This window comes from Seriola lalandi, unplaced genomic scaffold (assembly GCF_002814215.2).
Source record: "Seriola lalandi dorsalis isolate HSWRI2012SDOR001 ecotype SW California unplaced genomic scaffold, Sedor1 jcf7180002054413, whole genome shotgun sequence".
NCBI classification, from domain to species: domain Eukaryota; kingdom Metazoa; phylum Chordata; class Actinopteri; order Carangiformes; family Carangidae; genus Seriola; species Seriola lalandi.
The window spans coordinates 17003-44979 of NW_019524966.1; the positions used below are offsets into that span (position 1 = coordinate 17003).

Below are 27977 nucleotides of genomic sequence, written 5' to 3' on the forward strand. Positions count from 1 at the left end.
CAACCAATAAACTCCAAATTGAGATGATATATTGTAAAAAAAAAAAAAAAAAAAAACAAGACAAACTATTCAATTTTGGAGACAGTTAGTTGCAGATCATTTATATTTTCTTTGCCTTTAAGACCCACAAGCATGACCCAGTATCTATGCCCTATGAAAGCCACTGGGCCAGCACAAATATCTGGCTGTCTGCTGCACAGCTTGTGCTCTGCCTGCACTGTGATCAACTCCAGCATATTCCCACCTCACTCAACCTTTTGAGTTTAACTATGTAGCATGGGTACCAATGTGAAAAAGCTGCGGTGAGGTGTCCTACTCAGCATCATCTTTCACAAAGGCCAGTGAGAGGCAGTGTGGTTATGATTATAGTAATCAAATCCCTTGAGAACTGCTGTGTTCTCTGAAACTTTCCCTGCCTATTGAATAAACATGCACTAATGCATTCCTGAAGAGAAACTGTATAAAAAAAAAAATTAAAAAAAATGCGCATTGACCTCGAGAGAGAAATACTCCATTTTGAAAATGGAGAAGAGCGGAAAAATGGCCAATGCACCCCAGATTCTCTTTTTTTTTTTTTCTTCTCTAGCAGTAACTCATCAGTGTAGAGGCAGATTGAGCATCTTTGAAGGAAGTTCATTTGATGGAAATGAAGGGTAATGAACCTTTGGCGAAGGCTAATCCACCCGCCTTCACATCAGTGATGTAGAGCTGCTGTACTCCGTCCTCCTCCACCACTGAAATGGAGAAACCTGGAGGAGGGGAAGGAGAGGCAGAGAGGCGAGAAGAAGAGGAGAGGGAGAGAGAGAGAGAGAGAGAGAGAGAGAGAGAAGGGGGACTCTTATATAAAACACATCAGGGGGATTTGTGCAGTACAAATGCGAATGGTTTGGAAAAGAAAAAAAAAAGGTTATGTATAGGTCAAACAAAAGCAATTAATACACCCAAAAAAGCCCTACATACAAAATCTTTGACATTGACCTCATTACAGCATCTTAACTGAAAACAAAAATCATAGATTCATCAATTATAATAATCATCAATCTGAATGAAACTACACAGGAGAATTGAAATGGTTCCTACCGTAGCCAATCATGCAGGATTCATCTCTGTCAAACTGGACTACTTTCGTTATTTTGGAGCAGAGCTCAATTTCTTTGTAAAGCTGTGAAGAACAAAAAGAAGTTATATAAATCCCGAAAACAACAGCCTACTTTTTTCATATTCTGGTGGGTGGGTTATTGAAAGCACGGAAACAGCATGTTAATTTTCCGTATTCTTAGACAAAGCAGCTCCAGCAGAGTCTGTATGCGGGAATGGTCCATGTTGTGATTACATGATAAATACAAAAGTCACTACAGATATTTTTATTAAGGCTTTCCATGAATAGATTTATGTTTCGGGGCATGGGGTTTGCCTGGAGAAAACATGAAATCAAGAGGATAGCAGTATAAAACCTATTAATAATTCACCACATTGGATGCTGTCGTGTCTGCGGTATTTTGCATACTGGGATTCCTCGCACATTCCAGTGCAATTACTGGCATTTTTTTTTTATCTGTTTCTTGACCTTTATAATCTTAAACAGCCTAGCGAAGAAGGAGAACAAGATCATGCTCAAGCAGGTAGTTACATACCAAGTCGCACACATCCTCCTCTGGTTTAGGAATGTAGAATTGCACTTGGTTTTCGATAAGGAATTTGAGTCGCAGGTAGTGCTTGGTGGGATCGAGCTGGTGAGCCTGTGGAATGAGGGCAAAGAGACAGAAAGAGGGTTTTTACCCAGCATCAAAGCACTGAGATACCTGATATTCCTCCATTACAATGTCAGACATGTTTTTCCTAATCTTTCTGACTCTGCAAAACTGTTATTTATCTTAGGTAAGTAATGTCATGTCAGGCACAGGTGCATGTATCTTTATGCGTTTGTCATGCAAACACGACTGGAATGAAACCTGAACCGTAGGTCAGCGCAGGTCATTTGACTCTGGGCGCTGTTACCTTGCAGATGGTTTCCAGAACGCACAGCGCCGACTCTCCTGGTTGGATGATGGTAAGCACCGGCTGGTCATTTGGCAGACACACCCAGGAGGGGGTGAGGTGGTCAGGGACCCAGATGTCACTCTCCGTGCTGGGCCGTGGAAGGCTTTTCACAGTTCCCTCCTCACCTTTCTTTGAACAGAGACATTAAAAGTCTTATTCAGTCTGATACTACAGAGCAGATTCATTTTTACTATGTAAACATGTTTTGACTGCAAAGTTTGATTTGATTAAAATGATTGATAATTACACCGTTATGTTTTAATCACTCCCAAACTATAATCTCTGTCTCCAGTACTTCCCCATTTAAATGGCTATTATCAATAAACCCACAGAGCAGTTGCAATACTTTTTTTCAAGGACCATAGTACATCACTGCACATTGCCTTTAAAGGAATGAAAGAAAAATTACAATTTCTAATATGCCTGAGTGGCCGTTATAGCTGAGACTCTGCTCTGCTGCTTATTCGGGATACATAGAGGGCTGATATTTCACTGACGTCAATGTTGGCTAAAGATTTCGTTGATTAAGTTCCCAGTCATGCTTGATCTACACCCCAATGTCAAACATCTGAACACAAAATGAATGACTCCTCCGTACCCTGTGTTCCTTAGCAGGATCAACATATATGCCATCTATGGGCTTTTTTAATGGCTCTTCACCATCAGCAAAGACCTGCAGAGACAAAGAGAAGATCAAGTGGTCACAACTCAAGCAGAATTGTGGGAGATAAATGCTTAAGGAAAAGGCAAAAAGAGCAAAGCATTTCTTTTGACTGAAAAATGAACTGTCTGAAAGAGAATGGAAGACTTCACAGACCTGGTTGATAGTGGGATGGGCTTTTGTCTTTTTCTTTGAGGTAGTGTCCAGACCCCAGAGGGAGGAGAACCTGCTCTTGCGCTTGCTGCAGGAGCGAGACATGGCCTGTGTTCGCCGTCTCACTCCGGTCTCTGTGCGAGCTGCCACCTGCAAAAATATAGCAGCTCAGTCGGGGCTCAAACACAGCAAATGAGACGGACTACAATCTGTTTGACCTCACGTCACATCACATTCTGCAAACATTGGTAAAATGGGGCCATACAAGGAAAAGCCAACAACAAAAAACTAAATCACAGGAACAAGAAAATTATGTTTAAACTGTGCAGAAAGTATAAACACATATGACAAAAGGTATTATAAAAATAAGTTTTCCACGAAAAAAAAATGATCAAGGAGCATTTCACCAGGCCGTTGCTTTAAGAACTTGAGCATAGCTAACTAACCTGGTTAAATAAAATGAGGAAAAGGGGTCACATGGGCCTTACTCTAATAAATACTTTACATCCAAATATAGAACTGTTGTGTCTATTTCACACATGAGCACTGGGCTCATGCAGATTTTTACACAACCTGGCGTTTCTAGGTTACTCATCTGTGAGGACGCAAAAGTGAAAGATGTTTTAAAAATTGTGCTGAAGCATTAAAGCTGCTCTCTGCATGTAGGAGCAAGCACGCTCTCAACTTAACCAAGACACTTATTTTGCTTTTCTTTCTTTTTTTTTCTTTTTTGATGAAACACATATTCATGGAAGTGGAGATGAGCGAATTAGAGTGGAATAAAAGTGAAGGAAAGATAAAAATAAGAGCAGGACAGGTTAAAAGTGTCTTTTGTTAGATATCCCACCCTGCTATCTCGCAGCTCAAACACCCACTTGCTCTGCGGCACTGTGTTGGTGAAAAAAAAAAAAAAAAAGTACCTCACTGATCTGCAAACATGTCTATAAAAATCAAATAGATGTTTTCCTGTACTACCAGTGCTTTTAGCAGTGAAGTGCATAACCCTAGTGCAGCAGTGGGAGGCCAAAACTGAACCGAAATCTCCCAAACATGTGCCCTGCTCCAAAATAGTAGTCATTGTGGGAAAAAAGTGGTTTGACACACACACACACACACACACACACACACACACACACACACACACACACACACACACTTTAGTTTCTGGAATCAATTGCCCTGCCTGCAGAGTCACCAGGTGTACTAGATGGTGCCAATGTGTATTTTGAGGGAGATGTAGTATTTTACTCTGCTTACAGTGGAAGGAACTTCTATAAAAAGGAAAACATAGTGTTGAGAAAAGATCATCCTACACCAAAAGGTTACAGGTTTAATCCCTGCAACAGCTACAGTTTGAGTTGCTGAAGTATACTTGAGCTAGACATTGATCCCTCAAATAGTCAATGATTTCAAGTCTCATTCGTTAAGGCTCCAGCTAAATGCATAAAAATGTAAATACATGAAATCAAACCTAAGATGTTATATAAAAGCGTATCATCAGAACGCTTTATAAAAAAAACTGATTAAATAAGGGCATTTAATAAACATGAAGAAATAAAGAGGTGATATTTACCAGTGCGTGGAAGGAAGAGACTGAGAATATACCCAGTCGGCCCATTGCTAGCTTGGTGGGACGAGAGGCAAAGGCCAGGAGGCGTTTGGGGTTAGGCAGCTCTCCTCCCTGCAGGCTGGCCAGGTAGCACCTGAAGCGGAATAGATCCATGTGAAACTGCTCCAGGTTCTGCTCCCACAGGAAGATCTGCAGGGTGAGAGGGACACAAGAATTCATCCAATTAACTGTTCATCAAGGCTCTTGCTTGTCAACTTCGGACCAAGATTTCCCCCAGAAGCTCCGTTACCAGTTTGCTCAAAGTTTTGCCAATCTGTACCCTCTCTGCCTAATGGTTTGATGTTTACTGGGGCAGTAGAGCAGGACATTGTGATTATTCACTGGGGCGTCCCCTCCCAGTCACGGTCCTGCGCTGATGTTTCGAAGAGGCGGCCAGCGCCATGGCGGAGGGCTCTGTATCACTGCCAAGTAGCCCAGAGACAAGAAAGAGACAATACTGCACATTCCACTGGCAGATAGAGGCTGGGAGTGTTTCAGCTTTCTAAGGAGCAGGCCTATATCCATTCAGCTCAGCACAATGTGAAACCTGACACTGCCAAACAGAACCAGGCACTACCTAACTGACCAAACAAAGGCCATTTGATCTCCCTTCTCTGTAAACAGACCTATTAAAGACAATATGAGCTTTGCAATTAATTGAGAGAATGGCAGGTTATCCAGTGGTGCCAACTGCATACCATGTTTATACTAAACAAAAAGCAGTATGGTGGCTGATAGGTGTGTAGCATCCGAGATCTGTTACTTAATCCCCTCATGCCCCCCCCCCCCCTTCTTCTTTCTCCATCTTCTATTTCTTGCATTAGAACAACTTGGGGATGGATACTGATATTGAAATACTTACTCATGTGTGATACTACAGCCATGGATCAGGATGAGTGAAAAACATCTTAGGTACTACAGCAGTTTGCTACTTAAGTGTCAGTCACAAAAGTAGCAGGAGGTTGAGGACAAGAGCTCTTGTGTTGATGTGATACTCCATGAGTGCATCTGCTACACTACTAAAATCAGAGACTGTCAAAGCTTGTCCGTTACCCTTTTATCATTCCTTCGTGGCTTTTTAAGTTGCTCATCAGCTCAGATAAGTTTTAAATGGGTAGATAGGTTGGTTTGCACTAAAACTAGGACTACATTGGAGAAAAATAGTCCCAATACCAGCTGTACTTTCATACTGTCCCATAAGTATGATCTAAACTAATCTGATCTAAACTGATCTGAATGCATTCTGGGTTTTTTTTCCACATTTGATGAAGCTGCTCTGCCCATTTTGTGTCTATTATATTTTATTTCAGTATTTGAAGTTATCCAGATACATCTAACGTTCTTAACAAATGTTGTTTATTGCCCTGAACTTCAAATTTAATGTTCGGACATTACTCTTTCAAAATAAATTGGTTTTTATAATGTTGAATTAGGAGCAGGAAGAGGAAAATGTGAATTTAGCCAGCAGTCGGACGGCAGTTAAATTTTAAAATGCTGTTAAATAGAGAAGTATATTAAAAGACGTTTCTTTTCTGTGACGTGATTTTCTAAGTTTGCTCGATATCTTGATATTCCCGGACGTCCTCAGAGAACCAGTCAAATTTGGAGACTCTTCCAATCAGGATAATACTTGTCAAAATCCCACACAATCACTTGACACGTGGGAACTTTGCGAGAAAGGAGAATAAAACCTACTTGATCCAGGATCGTCTTCCTCTTCTTGGTGTCGGTGACGGCAGACAGTTGCATGTCTCCCATCTTTTTCATCTTCTCGTCCATGTCGATCTTCTGCTCCAGCTTCTTGATCTCGGCGCGAAGCAGCCGCACCGTGTCCTCTCTGTGGTGCTGGCGGGCAACGGCGGTGGCACATGCTGAGTGGATGGCTGTGATCCAGTTCTCCAGCTCTGTCTGGCTGCAGGTCTGTGCCGGGGAACAACGAGACAAGCGAAGGTCAGAGGTTAAACACCTGCACATCAGCTCCTTGACATTCAAAATAAAAAGCTCTTCATTTGCTATTCCTGTTTCAATTCGCTGCTAATTATAAGAGCACATCAGAATTTCAAAGAGCATGAAAGGAGAGAAAACAGAGAACATATGGGTCATGGTAATGTTTGCCTACGGGAGAGTGTTCACTCACTTAAAAATCAGATGACATTTAAGATTTAATTCTCTTACCTGGAACAGAAAAGCATCTCCCAGGGAGTTGCTAAGACAGAACACAAAGTCCTTTTTGGGATGCTCTGGTACAGCCTGGACAATACTGTTCTCTACCCAGATGGCATGTTTGGGAATACTGTTGTTGTCGATCCCTGAACGGCCATCAGTCTCATAGAAGAACAGAGTGCAACCTGGAAATGCACAACAATCTATTTATTTCTCGACAACACAGATGCTCGCTGGAGAGAATAACAATGATTCTGATTTTACTTTTTAAAGCCAGATCTGCTCAAGCAATTTAATTCTGCTCTCCAGTGGCCAACATTAAGAAGTGCAGCATGGCTGACTTGCCAGAAAAAGGGGGCACCATGATCATTACAGTACCGATTTGATTTCAAGTAAAAATGTAGTGATGGGGTTTGTATCATGCTTGAATTAAAGCCTGGTTTCATGAGCTCAGTTGAAGTAGATGACATTTGAAGTATTTCTTCATAAGTTACTATATGTCAGCAGAACCTAAACATCATTATAGCATGCAGTGTTGACTGAACCGTACTGACACTGAGATTATGGAATACGGTGTAAATGTTATGCACACATTAAGGGTATAACAAACCTTTCAGGGAAACCCAGTAACTCTTCCATTTGCGCCTCGTGGCCGACTCCACTTTCTTGTTTTTCTTATGTACGAGGAAGTTCTTGACGGCAAGCCTGCCAGCTTTGCGCACCATCCCCTGGGTGACACTGAGCAACGGGTCGGACTGGTAGGCGGAGCTCATAGTGCTCTGCTCATCACTTAAGGCGGACCCGGCTTCCTCCAGGCTCTCCGTCTGACAGGAGCTCATCTCCAGTTCCTGACGAAAGTTCTCGTACACACCCTGCACACACTCGCTGGCCCCGCCACCACTGCTGCTGCCGCTGTCGCTGCCGGCGAACATGCCCCTGCCGTGCGCCGAGCACACGGAGAAGGAGGCCGACATGGTCTTGTAGCGTCTGGACTGGTGCTCTGCTTCCACCGTCACCCCGTCGATGCCACTGTCCTCGTACTCGCTGCCCTCCCCGGCTGTGACATCCTGCGTCGTGGCAGAAGCACAAGACAGGTGAGACCGCATGGCAGCCACGTTTTCCTCATCACTAACAAGGTAGCCAGTCAACAACAGCTCCTACCCTGACTGACAACTAAACCATCCATCTCAGTGGCTTTATCCCGTATTTACAGAGACAGAGGCATTCCTGTAAAGCAAACATGTTGCAAAAAAACTGACTGCAGAGGCCTAACGAGAGTCCATGGGTTGCTTAATCCTGAAGCTCTCCTCAAAATTAATTACTCACTGCAAAGCGTCTAGTGCTGTGTGAGTGCAGCCTGCCCTCCCTGTGGCACCGCAGGGTCTGCCCTCTCCTACCCACATGGCCAAAGGCTCCTGGGAGATGAAGGGGGTTACACCGAGCTCAGTATCTCCATCTGGTCACATGACCCAATCATGCGCTCCAGAGCTCCATTCACCAGGGCTGACGGTACCCCGCAGTGACAGGGCCACCATACACGTTTTACTGTTACACTCTTCCACAGGCCTCCCCTCATTATCATAACAAAAGACTGAGGCATTTCAAACAGGGAGTGACTTTAAGCTCTACCCCCCCCACCCCTCCCGTCATCACAGTCTCCTCTCCTGAGAAAAACAACAGTTTCATCAGGAAACAACACATCGCTCCCCTGACACAAGATTTCTTTTTACACTTAATCTGTTTCAGCAGCTTATTATCTGTGAGTTGAATGCAGCAGAGGAAACGCTCAGAAACAATGGGGGGGTGGGGGTGAATGAAGGGTGCTGTCTTATTGGTGATGCCACCAGACTGCATTAAGATTCTGCACAGCTTTTCATACTCTGTGCACAAAAGGACCGTGACACCGCTTTAACAGTTCAGGACTGACATTTCATTAACGTAAGAGGATACCAAACAGATATGTCGTGTACATATTCACAGATGGACCATTTTCTATGAACTGCGCAACATTTTCATTTGTGCTAAATTAGTGTTGTGAAAGATCAGCGCGATGTGAAGACGCTCGACATCTTACCTGTATAGTCTGCGCCCTCCTGCCCTGCATACTGGCACACATGGCAGCCTGGTGGCTGCTCAGGCCTTCAGACAGGCAGTGGGAGCGCCGGCAGGGAAGAGTAAATGCACCGTAAGTGTTCCCATCCTCCTCTGATGGGGAGAGCATCTTATCATCCTCGCCCTCCCTGATAGCCCTGTTGGCATCGTGCCACTTGGCATAGCGGCCATGAGGTTGCCTGCGGGCAGGATTCTTCTGACTGTACAGCTCATCCAGGGAGTTTGCCCTGTCAGTGGAGTCTGTGGGGCTGCACTGCAGGTGGCCTTCGCAGTCAGTGAAGTCCCTCTCGTTGGCGGCGTCTATAATTTCCTCTGTGCTGGTCAGGTGCTCTTGGCTGAGGTCTGACAGGGAGAACTCCAGGCTGTCCTCCCGCCACATGTCTGCAGACTTAGACCTTTTCTTCTTGAAGCTGATGGTCTCCTTGGTGCCGTCCCGGGTTTTCTGGAGATACGTTACCTCGCCCGTGTACACGTCTTCGTCCTGCACCTCCTCTGCGGTGGGGCCAGGTAGGGTTATGTGCATTGTATTCATGTGCACTGAGGGATTAGCCAGGTCATTGTGAAAGGACACGGGCCGCAGATTCATGGCCACACGATCCACCCAAATGGGGCTTCCAAAGTCTGGGAGGATATTTGTCTCATTGAAGGGTTCCAGGCCATTATCAGCCAGGGATTGTGGGATGCTGGGGGTGCTACTTGAGCGTGTGCTCGTCTCAGAGTTCCTGTGCTCTATTTTCCCTGATGAAGCATGTCGAGAGCGTCTGGACTGCTTGTTGGAGATGCGAAGAGACCGAGACATGTGCTTACGTGACAAATAGCCACGCTCGTTTCCGTAGAGGCCATGGTCCCCATTCTGGCTCTCGACATTTCCCATGATTCAGAGGCTGAACAGAAGAGGACATACAGCTTGAATTAAGTCCAAACCAATACAGGAACTTAATGTATCATTTATAATTGACACGTGTCAGATATGAAATGACAGATTTGTGTCTGTATGTTAGCCTACCTGCAAGGTCGTAATGATTTTTCTGGCATTTTGTTTGTCACTGGATCTTCAGACAGTTTGGTCCTTGAGCTGCTGGTACAATCCACAAACCTCTGAAAACAAAAGACATCCAGGTGAGAAATCATATAAAATTGTGCCAAGCGTGCCTCAAATGAAGTATATCATTTAATACTGGCTTGTATTTCAAGAAATCTGCACCTAAGAACGGATATGTAAACACTGTAATTTTTTATGCATCTGCTCGGGCTGTTATGTAATACTGAAAAAAAAGTTCTGTTTTACAGAAAGTTAGAGTTGTTTGTTTTTTTGCCCAAGATCCCTATACAGATAGATTCACAGAGCGTGATCAGCTTGAATGTATAAGCAAGATACAGAGATCAGTCAAATTAAAGCAAGTTTCAGCATTCATCAACTGGATCTAAGATGAGAATTCAATAAACAACCTCCCCGATACTGAGATGAAAAGATCACTGTGATCACTGTTTCAAGAGCGTATGGTGGACACGTCATATGCCTTCGTATTTAAATCACTTTGTTTCACCGATCAAAAATGAGCCTGTGATTGTACCAAGTGCTGCACAGAATTTCCCCTTAAAAAACCTGATGCTCATCGAGGAGTTGAAATAAGGAAAGCGAAACAGTGGGGCAATTGTAACTGGAACCTGGCTTATTGTGGTGCTGCTTCAGAAAACTATCCTAAAAAAAAAAAAAAAACAGCCAGTTTTGGTCAGCTCAGTGAACACCACCCTCAGTGTGACAGAGGAAGTGATCCACTCTGCCCCTTTCAACATGCACTGAGGCTGTGTGAAGTGGAGGGGATGTAATGACAATATGAACACCGTGACAGCCTGGGTGAACATGACTTATTCAGAGCTGAAGTGAACCATCCATGTAGTATTGTCTGTTCTCAGGCACTACCTCCTGCATTAGAGAGGACCGGTAGCAGGAGGGGAGGGGGCTCATAAGTTTTCACCATAATGCACATTTGGACTCCATCTACCTGCCCTTAGGCTGGATAGCCTGCTGCAAAAAAAAAAGAAAAAAAAGAAGAAAAGTCTTGTTCCATGCCTGGGACCATCAACAGATGGGACAGAAGATTAACTAACCACATTGTGGCTGTTGTTCCTCCTGATGTGCACTGCCCCTCCTTTCCGGACAGACCCTTTGGGGGGGGGTGGGGGGTGTGCAATGTTTTTGCGTGTGTCTCTGACGCCTTCTGCTGCTGCATGCACTCAGGCTTACTGTGAAGAGGGGCGTTACGTAAACCGGAGCTGACCCTGTTTTTTTTTCTACCTTATGTAGCTCCCTTTCCCCTCTTCTTTTTGCTCACTCATCACCCCTCACTGGTACTGCAATGCATAATGTTTGATGCTGATGGAAGTCCATTTATTTTTAATAAAACACCGCAGTTTATTGCCTGCTTCATTCAGTCCTATTGGGTAGAGGAAAATAAGAGAAAAGAAAAGGAGACTTGAAGCAGAACTATGAAATGCCACCGCCCTCATTACAGGAAACGAGATTCACAAAGCGACAAAATGCTCACACGCTCACAAAATGCTAGCACAGACATTACACTGAGGGCTACTTCCAGGCTTGTTTCATATGTCTAAGGTGAAAGTTCGATGCCGCTGCAGATGTCATCCCTCAAGAGAAACAAAATATCCAGCTTGATTTAGCTCTGATCATCACTCTGTGAAGCCTGCAAGGCTTCATAAAACTGTAAATACAATTAAATGAAGCCCTATCTTTCTGACGGCGCTCCTGGTCGGTATTTGTGGACAAAGTTTCTGCTATTTATAGGGGAGCTTTAATATGTTGCTGTACTGGATTCGCTAATGTTCTCAGTGGTTTCATATGATGAGAAATTAATTAGACTGTTTCAAGCAGAGATGAGGGGCTTAAGTAGCAGAAGATGTGGTTACCTCCGTCAGTACTGTTAAGGTAACCCACTGTGCAGTGACCTTGGATTTTACAGTACAACCTCATTTGTTCAGGCCTGAAGTATGTGAACCACCTGGTCACCCAATCTGCCAAAACAAACAAAGATATTTTAAGAATTAAAATAGCTGGTTGCTTTGTCCTATTATTACTGTCCTTTCTGTCACAGGGGAAGTCCCATTTAGATTAAAAAAGGCTGCATCAAAGTCTAAGAAAACTCACTAGAGAGAGAGGAGGAAAAAGGTATTTGTATTAAAAAATAAATAAATGATAAAAACTCATAAGAGCAAAGTCAAATGAGGTTTCCAATGTGAGCAAGTCCACTATTTTCACATCAACACATTGACAGGGACACGTCTAAATCGTAGCACAAACAGCTCCTTGTTCTGTCTGCCACACAGTCATTGTTAACCTGAACTTATAAAAAGAGACAACAGCTCTCTCTACAGTTTTGTAGTAGGATCCTGATGAATCAGCAAGCTTCTTTTGCCTCTTTCAAAGAGATAATAGAACAAAGATGCCCTCTAAACACAGAGGTTTCCACTGAAGCTTTTAAGATAGGGAAAACACAGATAGTTAAGAGACTGGTGTGAAGAGGCTCCTAAAAAATAAAAATGCACAAATGAACACAGTGACAAGAAAAGGTAAGTGAATTACCTCAATTTATGTATAAAATTTGTCTTAACATATGGTCAGATCTATATTAACTAATAACATACAACTCATTGTATTGTTCTTGTCCATACTGAACACATTATTCAACTATTCACAGTGTAGGTTGGCAAAAGTCTGAACCCCTCAGCTTATGGCATTAACAAACGCTAATTGGAGTCAGGAGTGTTTGGAAGGACTGAACTGTTTGGGAGGAACATGCAGCACTATGAATGGTGCAAAAAAAGGGCACTGCAACAACACACTAACATGAAAACACCATCTCAAAAGGTGAAGCACAGTGAAGGGAGCATCATGATTTGACACTGCTTTTCTGCCTCTGGGTCTCGACACTTCACCATCATTGAGGGGGAAATGAATTTCCAAGTGGCCCGAAGTGGGCGATGCAGTCGGACAGTGACCCTAAACATTAAATCCAAAGGTTCACTTACATTTCCCACCAGTACTGTGAATGCTTCAATAAAGATACAAAAGATTGTTATCAATTGTTTGTGTGTTACTAGCTTAAGTATATTGGGTTTTTCCATACTTGTGACATAGATGAAGATCAGACCACATTTTCCCACCAATTAGTACAGAAAACCAGATAATTCCAATGGGTTCACATACTTTTTATTACTACTGTATATGTTCATAATTTTGAAATACAGGGTTATTAAATTTTAATGCATTTGAGTCACCAGAATTTCTGAATGCAAGGTTTAAATGGCCTCCATTCCCTAACACTATATTCTTTAAAGCTGCAATGGTGCTAGTGCACAGAATCCATCATTAGCTCTTTACTAATACACGAGGAAGAAATACCAGGGTTGGAAAAGATAAAGCACCAAATCCCCCTGAACACTCAGTGGGTTCTTCTAGAAATACCTGCTAACACACATTACAAAGTCACTGCCTCCATCTCTGTCCTGTATCATCACTACCGTCCTTCATACACAAATACATAAATAAATAGAAATCAGCAATTAGACTAGAAAAATGCTGCCTGCAATTTGGCCGCGTGACAGAACGAGGACCCGAATAAGTGGGTCACCTCTCGTTTTCAGCGGGCTGCATGGGAGCGCTGGACAGCAGCACTCGGAGGATTCATCTGTTACAAGCCCTTAATGAAATACATAACCACAGGAGACCCCAGCCACCCACAGACCAGACAAGAAGAACTGTTTTGTTGTGACTCAAGATCAGCAACACAAAAGCTTCAGGGAAAAGCACATAAATTCACAATGGCTAATTCTACTTGGGGAACTTGTAAACAGTCAAAACATGAAAAGCATCAAGCTGCTTCTGAGTGAGTGGCTGATGGGCAAACATCCAATTCATAAAATCCATAAAATCCAGCTCTCGTGTCAAAAACAAATAGGGTATAGAGCTTTCATTTTATTGTCACAGCAGGGCGTGTTACATAGTAAAATAGTAATATTAAGATTTTTATTCAAAATTCTGCAGAGCTGTCATCTACCCCATCAGCTGTCAGACGTAGGCTTATAAAATCATGAGTTACTGGTAGAGACGGGGTGATATTTCCTCTGATCTCATGATGTTACAATCTGGAATGGAAAAATTATATTTGAAGAAGTTTTAGGGGGTTTTTTTTTCTGTCCCCAGGGGAAAAAGTCTGGATTCATGGTGAAGAAAGACTTCACAAAATATTATTTAGAACTTATCATTAATATGCATGACAGTATAGAAACATAAATGTCACACATTCTGATTTATGCCAGAACCAGCCTATTTCACAACAGTTTCAATGATATCCGACACTGTTTTGGGAGAGGGGCTTTCATATTTCCATTCCCTGTGCTGTGGGATTTTGTCATCCCTGAAATATGTGACAGGTAGATTTAAGGTCGTTTTTGTTATTAAAGACCACTTAAAAGCTCAGCTTATATTTGACAAATACTTGGGCCTGTTGGAACAGGAACAAGGGAAAACTGCCCCGACTCCCACCTGCTCTTCTTCTCCTTTACATCCCTAAGGACAAAAATGTCAAGTTGTTTGTATTGTTTGAGGAAATGATGAAAATTCCTGCACCATGGCCACAATCTGACTTTCAAAAAAGGTGGAACTCACTGACAGTGTCAAAACACCTGGGTGTACATCCCTGTAATCATGAGCTTCATGTAAAAAAACGAAATACAATCTTGTAGTGCGCCAGACAAATCTGAGGATGACAGAAGATTCTGTTGCATAACTCACTGAAATCAGATACAGGCAAAATGAGCTTACAATCCGATTCCGACTCTATATCTTACTCTGACTCTTGCAAACGCAATCCTGTTATTTAGCTTAACTACACTGGTGAAAGGCAAGTATGCACTGGGCCGACTAGTTACAAGCTCCAACACAAAACCCTGTAATCTGAGCACTCCTCTAGAGATAATAACGGTTAACAAGTAGTTGCGTGGAGGAGGGGGAGCAGGAGAAGGGGGGGGGTTTAACATCTGAAAGACTGCACTCAAGACAACTCACATTTCCCCACTGATATAGAGTCATATGCTTCTGTGGAAATGGAAGTACCAAACAGTGATCTCCTGTTCTCATGACTCATTTTCTGCTCCTGAGCGTGCTCCACTGAGGCCAGGGGGAAATTTTGCATCAGCAAAGCTTGCATCCTCTTTCAAATGTTTCATGGCGGTGAGAGGCATCCGTGCCGGAGTAGCATTTATTTGGGATGTTGATGAACAAAACAAGTACTTCCTCCAGTCTTCGCTTAATAGCTCAAAGGAAAACTATCTAGCACTGTCATGTAGCCAAAGAGTATTTTTCTGACTGGGATCTGTAGCCCTAGAAACTCTGAATAGCAAACAGCTGGAAAAGGGGGCTTTCAGTGATAATGAAAGCAGCTTGACTTGTCTTGGAATAGCTTTGTGCCAAGTCGTGGCACAGAATGTATCATGAAGCAATGGGGCTAGCCAGCATTTGGCTCATCCAGCTAAGATTAACTAACAGCCTTAGTCAAAATGTATCCGTAGAGAGTGGAAAAACTGAGCAGGTAAAGTGATTAGTCTGATTAATTCTATTGCCATTGCTAATATCTGCCATTTTCAACAACAATTGTATTTACGTAGAGTAGCAGGTGAAGTAACACTGCACAAAAAAATATTAATAATTTTGAACAGATAGAAACCAAAAAAAAACAACAAACCAGTAAGTTATTTTCATCTGCTGCAAAATTCATTTCATGCTTCTGAGGACAGTGGCAAATGGTTTTGCTGTGCGTGACCTCTCTGGCCCCGTCATGAGAGGCTCAGGTGGTGGTGTGTTATGGGACACTGTTAATGTAGGACAGCAGCCTTTTAGATGGATGCCAGTACATATCAAGCAGAATAATGGCTGTACAGTACAGCTGGTATGGCAGCAACCAGTGGTAAACATAAATACTGTGGGTAGACTGGCAATTTGACTTTGACTTTTGAGCACAAAAAGGTAGATTGTTATGCAAATTGATGCTTTTTGTCTGTGGACATTGCACACTAAGCTAAGTAGGGCACCTATTGTTTGTGACAGCTAATATGGTGGAAGAGTTTTGTGAGTAAGTTCCCTTATTTTTTCAAAACTGACATGGGTATCATTTGAGATATTCTGAGGAGCTAAGTAGGCTTTAGTTATGAGGATTGGTGCACTGAGTTACCATGCCTTTGCAGAGAGAAAGTTACCCTGTTTGCCCTCATCAAACTGTGTTTCTATTTAACTAATGAGCACTTCTGTGAGGCACACACAGGCCTGACCAGTGTAACCTAATTTAGTGTTTATTTTTTGGCATTGGCACTTGCTGGCATTGCACTGTTGCTATAAACAAAATAATTCAAGAGTCAAACGTCACAAACTTTTTTTCCATGCTCATCCAAATTTTAGTAAACAAGAGTCTAGAAGCCTCGGTTGTGTGAGAGATACAAATATCATCGCCTTATAAATGTAATTCTAAAAGTGAACTCATTTTGCAGGCTCTGATCTAGGAGCCTGTGGTTGAGCAGCAGCTGCTGGTGTTTAGCCTGGTGGCACCTTTGTCCCTGCAAGTGTTTTCTCTAGGGCAGCATTGTGTGCAGAGGTCACTGCTTCTGCTGGGGTTGTAAAGCCGTGAGGGGTTTGTGTACAGCAGATACTGCGGGGTTTGTTTGGGTTAATAAATCTTTTGTACACTCTATAAGTTTAGAAATACTTAATAAAACTTGTAAACCGGTAAAAAGATTTGACTTACTAAAGGTTTTTATTATATATATTTTTTAATTATAAAAAAGTATTTTGCCCATATTGCTAATCAAAATAATAACCAACTAAATCTTTGTCTTTTTAACTGTGGATCCTGGTTATTATGCACTGGGTGTACTGGGAGATGTGTAAAACTAACACCAATATAATAAAACTTAACATAAAATCTCACTTACAAGATGCAATGAGATGCAGTGGTGATAGCAAATACTGTCTTTCTATACAAGCTGACTGAAGAAGCTCTTGTGGTGTGATTTTGTGCCAGAGTCCTTTCATCCCGATCATCAATGCCAGCAATTTGCCTGTCGACAGGGTCACAACCAAGGTGCTAGCAGACCACATCCTGCTTACGGCTCTTTAGCTCCTCATTCACAGCCTTTGAAGTCCTTAAACAGCTGTTAATTGGAGGTATACACAAGCCACAGACCACTGTTAAGACAAAGGGGGTGGGTACAGGTTGTGGTTGTTACTCCTCTGACTAAATTACTGTGGGGAAAGGGATCTGTGCTTTTTAATCTGGTTTAGGGGGATTTGTGTTACAAGTAAAAATCTGCTATTGAAACTATCAAAGCATCTCAAAATAGACCTGGACACGTTTTAGGTTTAACCAGACAGACTACTACATCAGAGCAAATAATTACTTGCTCAGAATTAAAAAGAAAACTGACAACACTGTTTTAAACTTGCAGCTCAGTCACCAATTAATCCTCATTAGTTTGTCAGATGAATGTACGGTCTTCTTATAACCTCTGATGATTTTGGATTTGCCAAAAATAATTGAGTTCTTGCTTAGAAAAAGCAAATGTCCTTATTAAATTAACCCTCCGTTTTCTTCTGTCATCTCGCTTAAATTTCCCTTCACAGCTACCCTGCTCATTTTCTCATCTGTAGTAATTATTTAGGACACTGTGTCAGAGCATCAGTGATCGTTTTTTTTAAACTATCGTAGCAACTGCTTTCAGATCTGAAAATCTGCTGCCAGATATCTGTAAATCAAAGCTTTGTACTCATTTAAGAAAAAGTATAAAAGTAAATCCATTGAAAAGTCACTTCAATTTAACTCTCAGTAATGTGAAGTTTAATCAAATGCTGAACAAAATGCTCATCGCCAGCCAGTGAATCACACAAGAATTCAAGCTCACTACTAACAGTTTGAGCTGGAACTATTCATCTTGAAAGAGCATAGAAATGCTTTGTGTAATTTAAAAGGCTGCAGCCACTGTGACAAAATATCACAACCACAATCACCAGAGACTTTAACAAGTTGACCTTCTCATAGCCTGTAACTGTCACCGTCAGTGAAAAGGTCTCCCCTGGCTACATGGAGCATCAACACGAGCCTGCTTTTACACGCTTTCCAGATTTACAATTCACTCCTCCACAGTCCGACTCCAATCGCACCCGACAATTTCCGCCCCACATGAGGAACGAATGTGCTAGACAGTTTTATGATTATAGATTTGTGATCAGTGGTATCAATGCTGGGACCCACTGTTTACCAAAAATATCATCTGGTGTTACGCAGGGTTTTCTGTTGCAAAGGCGATGCACCAGGGAACATCTTTTGCTGAGGACCAGCAGAGATGATGTTTATGTAAAACGGCTGTAAGATGTAATTAGATATTGGTGGTTATATATAATATCTGGTAGTCTATCAGTCTTGGTAATCTATCTCCTCCCACAACTGCCATGTCTGACCAGCTCTCTCGCTAAGACTAGGTCAAGTAAAGTAAGTTAAAGTAGCTAAAGCCTGCTGGAAATGTCACTAGACGACGTAATACATTCATTTGCATATTTATAGCATCATCGCATCACATTTGCATTCTGCCTAGTGTCAGCCTGTTCACGCACTGGCAATATATACAAGGCTGTGTGAAATTGAGGTGTAATCGAAACTTTGGGACAATACTTTGCAATAGAGACATTTCATGTCAGTAGGAGATGAAAAAATGTTTGCAGTTGCAGTTTCCTCTGTGTCAAGTATATTTATGCCTCTGCAGCGGCCACAGCTGTGGATGGAGGCGTCCGTCTGCCCTGTTATCATTCTCGTGAATACCATATCTCAGGAACATTTACACATGCAGCAGAACAAAGCTTACCAAAGTCAAGTCAAATCAAATCAATGCATTTTATACATCCCTATGGTCACACATAAAAAAATAGGCCTATGCTTAATACCTCTTATTAAATTCCTTTAAAGTCTTCACTACATATGTTAAATGAGTCTCGACAGACATGGATGTCAACTGCAACTGGACTAGTTGGCGGAGCCGTACAACCACGTGGTGCTACTTCTAGTTTCTAAATGTGAGGGGGTGCAGGGTTCAGCCTTGGTCGACACACTTCCACTGAGCCCAGTGGCTTATTCAATAAACCAGCAATACCACAAATGGTTGTTGATGCCTTCAGAGCATGCGCTGCTGGATGGGCCATTCACCTACCAATCTCAGGATGGCAGCTGACTTGTCCTTGCCTGTGTCCCCTTTTGCCGGCCGCAGAATAAACACAGTGCCAAGGACAGAGAGGAGCTGCCATCCTGCACTGGAAATGTGTTTTCTGATCTGGTTCACTCAGGATCTTCTTCCACAGAAGCAACCATTTGCTTCCAGGTCAGTGAGTAGGAATACCAAGCATGGCTTCAGTTTTATGAAACACCACAAAGTACAAACACATAACCCAAACTCCACTCAAAAACACATCTGGGTCAACGTCAAGGCCCATTTTTGATTCCAATATTAATGTGGAGGGAATAAACATTTTAGAGTATGTTGCAAATAGATACCAAAGAAGGGAGAGCATCCTGGTACTCTTGATGATGAGATGAGACTGCATCTGTGTGTTCCTAAACTCGTCCTCGAGGTAAGCAGGTTTCCAAATAAAGGTTTTAAAAATGGCAAAAGCATGTGCCTCTTTGAACTGTTCTTCCATCAGTTACAAACAATGTGTCTAACGTTTACATGTGCTGAGGAGATCTAAATCATATCTCTGGACTGAGCCCATTGAGAACTCATCCCTGAGCACCACCTCAACCATAACACCCCTGGAGCTCCCAGCTTGCTGCTGTGTTGCACTGTGCATTGAAGCAGAGCCAAGCTGGATCCTGACACACATGATTACACAGAGCTTGGTAATTTTTCTTTCTTTTTTTTTTTTTTCTTTTATATAAACGTGTCCACTCCCTTCAAGTGGTCCTGATCACAGTTTCCAGTACAGACGTCTTTTATTGCCCTGCGGTAACAGTTTTGAAACATGGTAGTGAACACCAAGATATGAACATATAGGTATCTGAAGCAGAAGTTAGTATGTTATGTATAAGAAACCCTATAATATACTGTGGCGCAGGACTAAGTTAAATGTCAGCGTACTGTAGAGGTAATACTTAATCTCAGTAATACAGTTATCCATGCTAATGTATTGCTACATTAGCATGGATAACTAATGTAGCCAAACACCTTTATATGGAAACAGTATAAGAATATCATAGTGACTGGTTCTTTCATAACACAAGCTATTTTAAAAATTTAGAGAAAGCAAGTCATTAGCAAAGTTAATATAATGACCAGTCAGATGGAGGGACAGTTCATTTCACTCCTAAACTCTGTCATGTGGCCTTTAAGAAGAATATTTGTCAAAATTCATGATACCAAATCTCATCTAGTCACGTAATAAAACAACTACAGCTCCATGCACAGCTTGCCATCAAATACGTAAACCGCAAAAGTTGGCAACACAAAATATGTTACAGATGAAAATTTATAAGAGCAAGAGCCAGAATTAAATGCAGTTTGAATTTTGGGTGACTGGAAGAAACTCACTGTGTCGCTGTGTGTACCGTCATTCTGATTTCTGCTCCTAATATAGTCCAACTTTTATGAGCCATGTATCTGAAAGACCACCTGATCTCAGATGAACACTACTGGCTTGTAAATGTACAATATAACCTTTGTTTCCATTGTACACTCTCCCTTCAAATTAAGTAAAGCTTATGACACAAGACCTTGCAAACCGATCAGTGATTTAACAATTATTTTACTCTTAGGAGAATAATTTTGTTAGCTCAAATTAAGTTTGAGGAAAAGGCTCCCATTGCATGTGTTTGAATACAAAGCTTTTTTAAAAGAATTCAGAGTTTGTGTTTTTTAACAGCTTGCTTTTCTCCAGTCATAACAGGGTCATTGTCAAGACTTACAAGCCTGAAAGCTGGAGCCTGACCTCCTGTCCTGCTAAGCCTCGAACGGTCAATACATTTCCATAACTATGACACCAGATGACCATTTCTCACCCCTCTCCCCACCGCAGGAGTCACACAACGGGCTTTCAAACACAAAGCTGGGATTTTAAATGAACTCACACATCAGAAAGTCCTCCAGCCCCCTCCAGGATGCGCCCTGGGAATTCTCCTTGACTTTGACCATCTCTCGCATTTGCAATTCATAACCTCTCTTTCTCAGCATCACAAAACCGCTAACACCACCACCACCACAGCTTTGTCATTACAACGACACAGACACAAGCTGCATTGTTTGCGTCTGGCACTGAATGGAGAGCAACACAATGGCTTGCTGCATGCAGTTGGATGTGAAGTTGTGCCCTGCACAGGAGTGCTACAGGTACAAACATGAGGTGGGAACCCCACCCTAAACACAGGCTGTGAAGACCCCAGTATATGGTTACAACACACAAACACACTTCTAAGATAAGAGCATGGAAATGCAAACACTGATGGAAACTACCGAGAAAACCACATCCCCACATGATAATTCCTCAAAATACAAACCCCAAAGGCTCACCAAGATTTACAAAAGCTTTGATTGCATCTGACAAATTTAACTATACTCTGAAATACACTGAAACCTATGCTAACAGACACACGTTGACTCAGTGTGTGTGTGTGTGTGTGACTAAAACTGGTGCCTCTTTTGGAAAGTGGGAGTCCTGAGGCTGGAGAGCCATTTGTCTCTTCTATCTGCTAATAAACAGCCAAAGAGGCAAAAAGACACAGGAGCAAATACAATGACTTACCTCTCTGTGTACTACCAGGAAGTCACTTCTGCTTCTTCTCCCAACAGTAGCCAAGAGAAATCCCACAAATCACAAAAGGGGAAATTTCAAGCTCCACATGAGGGGGATTATTGATACTTCTCCTGCAAGTCCACAGCAGACTGACTCCTATATGCAAGGATGAGTTGAAGAACTGAGGGAGGGAGGAAGGGAGGGGGAGTGACTGTTTGTAAATCCCCCCCTCCTCCTCCTGCTGACTCTTTCACACTCTTCACTCCCTCCCTCCTTGCTCCCTCCTTCGTTCTATAATTCCATCCCCCTAAACTACAAACCTACTGCCAGCAGGAATGTGTGCTCCCTCCCTTGTCTCCTCTGTAATTGCCCCTCCACTCCCATATGAGAAGCATCATGTTTACACTAAATTTTGCAGCCTTCTTATTGAGCAGGAAAAAAAAAACTGATAAGATCAACAACTATCAGAAAAGTCAGTCAGATTCAGGCATGCGTTTCTCAGCCTGGATCAGTGGAAGCTTAAATGGAAACTTTCAAGAAATAATCTTACTTTCATCTCCTTTTCTTTGTGGTTTAAAGAGCAGTATTGGAACAACAGGATTATGAAAAATGAAACAAATATTCTCTTCACCTCAAAGGCAACAGGGGCTGAAAGGTCGCAGTCTTAATGTGTTGCAGTGCATAATTTGGAACGTTCAGCAACAGCCCAAAATGGACCTGTGAATGAGAGAAAGGCTGGGCTTGCTGTTGTCATAGCACCGGTGATGTCGTGCGGCTATCACGTCAGCAGTGACAGCAGTGCCGGATTCATTTTGAGATGATGGAACCGGTAGAGGGAACGATGGAGAGAGGAAGAGGAGGAGGACGGAGGAGTGAGGGTGTAAAGACGTCTGTTCAGCTGCAGAAGCAGCTTTGCATGCACACCGAACATTAAACATGCCCCGAGCTAGTCAAGGCTGTAGAAACCCCGACAACCACACAGAGGAGAGAGAGAGGGGGAGAGAGAGAGAGAGAGCACTGAGCTTAGGCTTGTCTGAAAAGGAGTCCAGAGATCGGAGGAGTGAATTGCCATGTCTAGACTTTGTGATGACTATGACCAAAATAAAAAGCACTCAGCACTGTGGTCAGGCTGGCTTCCTCTCAATGTAACTTCAAGTCCTGCCAAGGTTGTGACCCTGATATTAAACTAAACCACTGGGGTTTCATAGTAAAGACAGGAATGTCCGGTCTGCAGAGGCAAACAGACATAATAACCTGCGTTCTTATCAACTCTGAGCTCGATTTCACACAGGTAGTCTGTCAGGATAACAGATTTTGTTCTTTGAGTGTTTGTGCCAGGATTGCTACAAATTCCACACACAAAGTACACAGAGTGCCAATTTCTTCTATTCAATTAGTGGAACAATTTGCTGGGACGTGATCCAATCGCAACAAAAGACTTGGAAACACATGATAGAGTCTGAAGACATGATGTCAAGAGATTATTAATTGGACTGACAATCTCCTTAAAAGTCTAGAAAAAAAAACTTTGATGCATTTCCTGGATGGCAGGATTTAACAGGAGTGACTCACAACCAAAAATTAACCTGTCTTCTGCAGTATTCTCGTAGGTGTTTGTTTGAAAAGTTAAATGAATATTTAACTTCATGTTAGTTTATGTGACGTGTCCTTATCTGCTCATCTCCTTGCCCAAAAAAAGCCTGGATCAGGCAGCAGTGCAATAAAAGTGTCTATCAGTGAATGTGGACTAATGCTGAATCCACGTCTGCACTCACCACAGGCATTTTAGAAATGTAGATTGCTTGCATGGAGCTCAGCTAAACAAAATCCTCTGCTTTCTCATCACTAGCAACGGGCTATTAAACCCAGCGCTATCTGCACTCAATTTAGGACCTGATTGAGTTGGACATCCAATACATTGACAGGCCATTCAATACTGCAGGAGCAATTTGGCAGGTGAGACTACGGTTACAGATCCACAGCAACACTTTCAGACTGCTGATGCTGTCCAGGTGTCACAAGCAACTGCAATCACTGCCAATCACCTTCAGACAAGAAAAAAAAAAGAAAAAAAGAAAACAGCTGAAGGCAGTGGAATGACAGTGATACATTTGCCAGGATATGCAGTAAGTTCACTAAATGCAACATTAACGTTTACTCTATTATTTCTGTAAAAATAAAATAAAATACAATATTATTGATTGAACTACTTAGATTAATAATAGCGCAATAATTCTGTGTAAAATTAAAATTTTATGAAAATGAAAAGCTGAAATATTCAATTTGAATACATAATTTCTGACTTTTTTAATAAAAAGGCTAAATTTGTTCACGATGGCTCAAGTTAATCAGGAAGCTTTGATTTCATTTATTTAAAAATAATTACACAGTTTTTTACAAATCAAATAAAATCTAGGTTCCGTTATTTCCCCTTTAGTTTTGCATGCGTCTTAGCATCTGCCAGTAAAACAGCTGAATCTGCCACAACCAAGATTCACAGCAGGGACGTGTCAGACAGGTGATGAGCTGCGCTTTGTCTTCAACAGAAATAGCCTCATTTAACCAGAAGCTGATTGTTTTCCCCAAACTGAGTTTTGAGTGTCAGTATAAAGAGTGAATACTTGAATAACATTCATTTTTTTCCCCCCTAATCATTTTTGAGCATCTGCAGATAAAATTCTTGCTGTTTTGGGTTACTGCATGGATTGGTCACATAAATACTTACTTATTTGCTCTGAGACTGTTAACACCCCAAAATGTGGAAAAAGTCAACAGGGTTCAACACTTTCTCAAAAGCACAGGAGCCTAATATTTTACATGCCTAGCAAGCTAAATCACAGCGCTGAGCACTAGAATAGCTTTAAATAAAGGTCAGTTAATAATTGACAACACACAGCTTTAATATAGCAATTCTGAATGGACCACAGGGCGACACATCATTCAGGATGATGTAGCTGTGATGTTAAAGTCTCCATTGTATAATGTCCCGAGGACATACTGAGGCATACAGTCAACGCCTCTATTGAACACACAGACGTACAGCAACATAAGAGGTCAAGGCGGGCCGATGTAGCTTCTGTGTAACAGTGAAATTATTGGGCAAGAGTAGCATGACTTTTCCTGACCAGGATATGTAAATGTAATGTCTGACAATGTGCACCACAGTATGAAAATGATGTGACACACAATGCTTTCTTGTCTCACACCAGTGAAACCCTCAGTTAACATACAGGGGATAAGTATTACCCACAGTTAGGAATCAAGATGTAGATTCAATAACTTTGTTGTCTGTTAGTTCAAACTTCATTTTCAGAGCTGTACACAGAACCAGTGGTCTATAAATACAACTTGCATACGCCACATCGAAGCTGATTTTACTACTGAACAAGGGGTCGGTTGTATTTGATTCAGCATAAAGCTGTAAATCTACAACAACACTGAAAATAGCATCTATCGGCACAAGGGGTCAAGTGTTTATTTTCTTGAAGGTCTCCTCAATCACATCAACACATGTCCCCCGGTGTCCATCTGAGGAAACAGATGATCCATTGTACTGAAAAAGAACACTATGTACAGCTGATATCTAAAGAGGAAAAAAAAAAAAAGCAACTGTTATGCAAGACATAAAAGCAGGAGCCCAAGCCTGGGTAGAGATCATTAGCGGAGGATCCAGTGGTCTCCTGCAGTGAGTTGCCTCTCAAGAGTCGACATCAAAGACACCGGTATAGAGAGGGAAATAATTTACAGTGCGGAGATAGAGCTGGAATTGATTGGTCAGGACTGAACTTATACATCATAGGTGGCTCTCAAAATTTTGTTATTAAAAGATGCTTGGAGCATATGAAAGTGCAGTGGTCTGCACTTAATAAGCTGCCGGGGAGGGTTGTACTGATTGGGTTATACAAAGCACGATGACCATTGTTGAGCCTACAAAAATTATGTGAACTGCATATAGCACATCTATGGCCCAGTGAGCACTGACTCACAGGCCGAAAGACTTCTAGACAAATGAAATAGTGTTAAATTTGGTGAAAAGGATAATCCCATATCCACCATTTCAACAGCATTTTAATTAGGACTGCAAGTAACAATTATTTTCATGCTGATTTTAATCAGTAACTCCCAAAACTATTCTCTAAGAGCTTAGGGTGACATCTTCTGACTTGCTTTGTCCAACTCAAATGCTACATAAGTCAGTTAAAACAATAAATTTTCTGTCAAATGACAATGTGGTTAACATTACCAGTTATTTTTGGAACCGATTTATACATTTCAATATGTAGTGAGGAACTGCCTTGCACTAAAACAGTCATTTAAAAAGGTGAGACAACAGTTATTATAACCTAGACGTCTTAAAAACTAGTCACTACTTCACTCTTAACTTTTGCTTCTCTCTTCTCTTGCTTCTTACTGAGAGTGGTTCAAATGTAGATAACTAAACTTCGTCATTGTCCCCACTTTAAAACACATTCCACATCAGAGTCAACCTCGAGCAAACAAAAATGCCTGAAAAGTTCTTGTTCATGATTGATGGAGCGGTACAGTTAGTGTAACTCCAGCCTCCCCAAAGTGACTCATAGCCGCAGCAGTTTAGTGCACTTAGTATCTATTATTCATCCAAAACCACAAGGCTCTATCAGCCATGTGAAGATAATGATCATCACCATGTGCAGTTCTGACAGCCGGTCATACGTTCCTACTCACAGCTCAGAAATAGGAGGAGGAACAGAGCTTTGATGAGGCTTTCTAATGCTGAGCCGTCATGTCTTTCCAAACCCCATGACCATTGTGGAGAGCAAATATCATCCACTAGTCTGAGTTTGGCATAGTAGCCCAACTGTAAATGGAACAGGATCTTTTCAGAAATCACTTTTCAGAGGCTACCACAACCTCAAAGGCGTCTTTGAAGCTGCAGTCAATACTCAATGGTGCAGGCAAGTTGACTTAATTTGCAAAGAGCACTTGTTTGCTTGTTTCTAAATATGCAACCCACAGTATAGAGTTATTCATTTTGACTTTGATGTGAGTGTTAATTTAGGCTTGTAATAATTCATGTGAAAAGCCCATGTCTTTATTATGCTTGAAAGTCAATCATACAAAAACACCTCTGCAGAAGTTACTGCTAAAGGCTTTAACTGAAAGCATGGAAGCACTTTGAGTTTTGTCCTTGCTTTCTAGGGTTAGTGGAACACAACCAACGTTTTTCTCAAGTTATATGGAGTGCATCATAGTGCATCATCTGCTTGAGGGGTTGTCCTCTGGAAAGCATCTGGGATCAAATCTTGGCTAACCATCTAGATGCTTTTTTCAGATTCTGCTGACTGTCAGCACATCATGAATTCATCATACATGACCTCACTTTATCAGATGCTGGAAGATGTGGCAACTTCCAGTCCTTTGCAAGTGGTAATAAATGAGAAAAATATGCCTTTTATATTTATATATATGTATGTATGTATGTGTATGTGTGTATTTTTTGCCTAAGACTTTTTAAATGCACGTGAAATGTTCAATAAGGGTTCAAAGATTCAGTCAATCAGCTGCTCTGCAGCACATGGTCCAGAACAAAATAATACTACACTCTCAGACATGTTTACCATGTGGCTGATTGTGGAGAACAATGGGATTCCTCTTTTCAACTGTCCAAAGATGGCGGAAGACAGACTGATACAGCAGCACATCAATAGTACTCTCTAATGGAGACAGATGTGCTGTCAGGAGGAACAAGGGAAAACCCAGCTCTTGTCTGAAAGTCAATACAACATGGATGTAAACAGAGGTGGAAAGGAAAGCAGAGTCGTCCTTCATCCATCAGCTTGAGCTGGAAAGGGAAGAAAGACTGCTTCATGTAGATGAAAAAAAAATTCAATGAAATAATCTGATATTCACGTTCTGGAGAAAAGAAAAAAAAAAAAACACTCCTTGCATATGGCCATATGACTGCAACATGAAGTCTGTCTCATTCTGATAGAAGGAATATGTTGTCCTGTTCAGAAACAGAGCAGATAATTATCACATGACAAATCTGGCTATCAGCCTGCGCTGACTGCATTCAACAAGAGAGCCTGGACACAGACGACCACTCACAGCTGCAACATTAACACTGTTACACAATGCTGCTGCTCCATTACTGGATCTGTATGAGGGAGGGCCACTTTTATAATAAAAGTGTTTAGTGTGTGTGATTCAAGTTGTAATTTTACAGCCTTAACATAGAATGACAGTAAATCGTCTGCCATGTAAACATTTTAGGGCTATTAATAGTGAATTTTCCCCCCAGTTTTCTGTGTTTTCTCCAGTTAAACAACTATACCCAAAAGCCAAAGGTGACATCTTCAAAATGTTTGTCTGACCAACAGTCTGAAAATATTCAGTTTTCATGGATATAAAGCAGATGGGGG

General features: G+C 41.8%; 1 protein-coding gene across 2 annotated transcripts in view; it reads right to left on the reverse strand.

Annotated features, from left to right (window-relative positions):
• The window catches only part of LOC111657801 (rho guanine nucleotide exchange factor TIAM1-like), a 45948-nt gene that overhangs the window by 14619 nt on the left and 3352 nt on the right, over positions 1-27977 (reverse strand). The window contains exons 1-13 of one of the 2 annotated variants that reach the window (XM_023410116.2): positions 21586-21709; positions 9745-9836; positions 8701-9622; positions 7237-7693; positions 6639-6811; positions 6159-6383; positions 4428-4613; positions 2858-3004; positions 2639-2713; positions 1999-2169; positions 1635-1739; positions 1081-1162; positions 663-749 (exon numbers count right to left, since the gene is read on the reverse strand). In XM_023410116.2, coding sequence (XP_023265884.1) covers positions 663-749; positions 1081-1162; positions 1635-1739; positions 1999-2169; positions 2639-2713; positions 2858-3004; positions 4428-4613; positions 6159-6383; positions 6639-6811; positions 7237-7693; positions 8701-9612 — 2620 coding nt within the window. In that variant the 5' untranslated portion in view covers positions 9613-9622; positions 9745-9836; positions 21586-21709. Of the gene's footprint in view, positions 1-662; positions 750-1080; positions 1163-1634; positions 1740-1998; positions 2170-2638; positions 2714-2857; positions 3005-4427; positions 4614-6158; positions 6384-6638; positions 6812-7236; positions 7694-8700; positions 9623-9744; positions 9837-21585; positions 21710-27977 lie in introns of those variants that run through there. The other variant, XM_023410115.2, reaches the window with a different exon arrangement.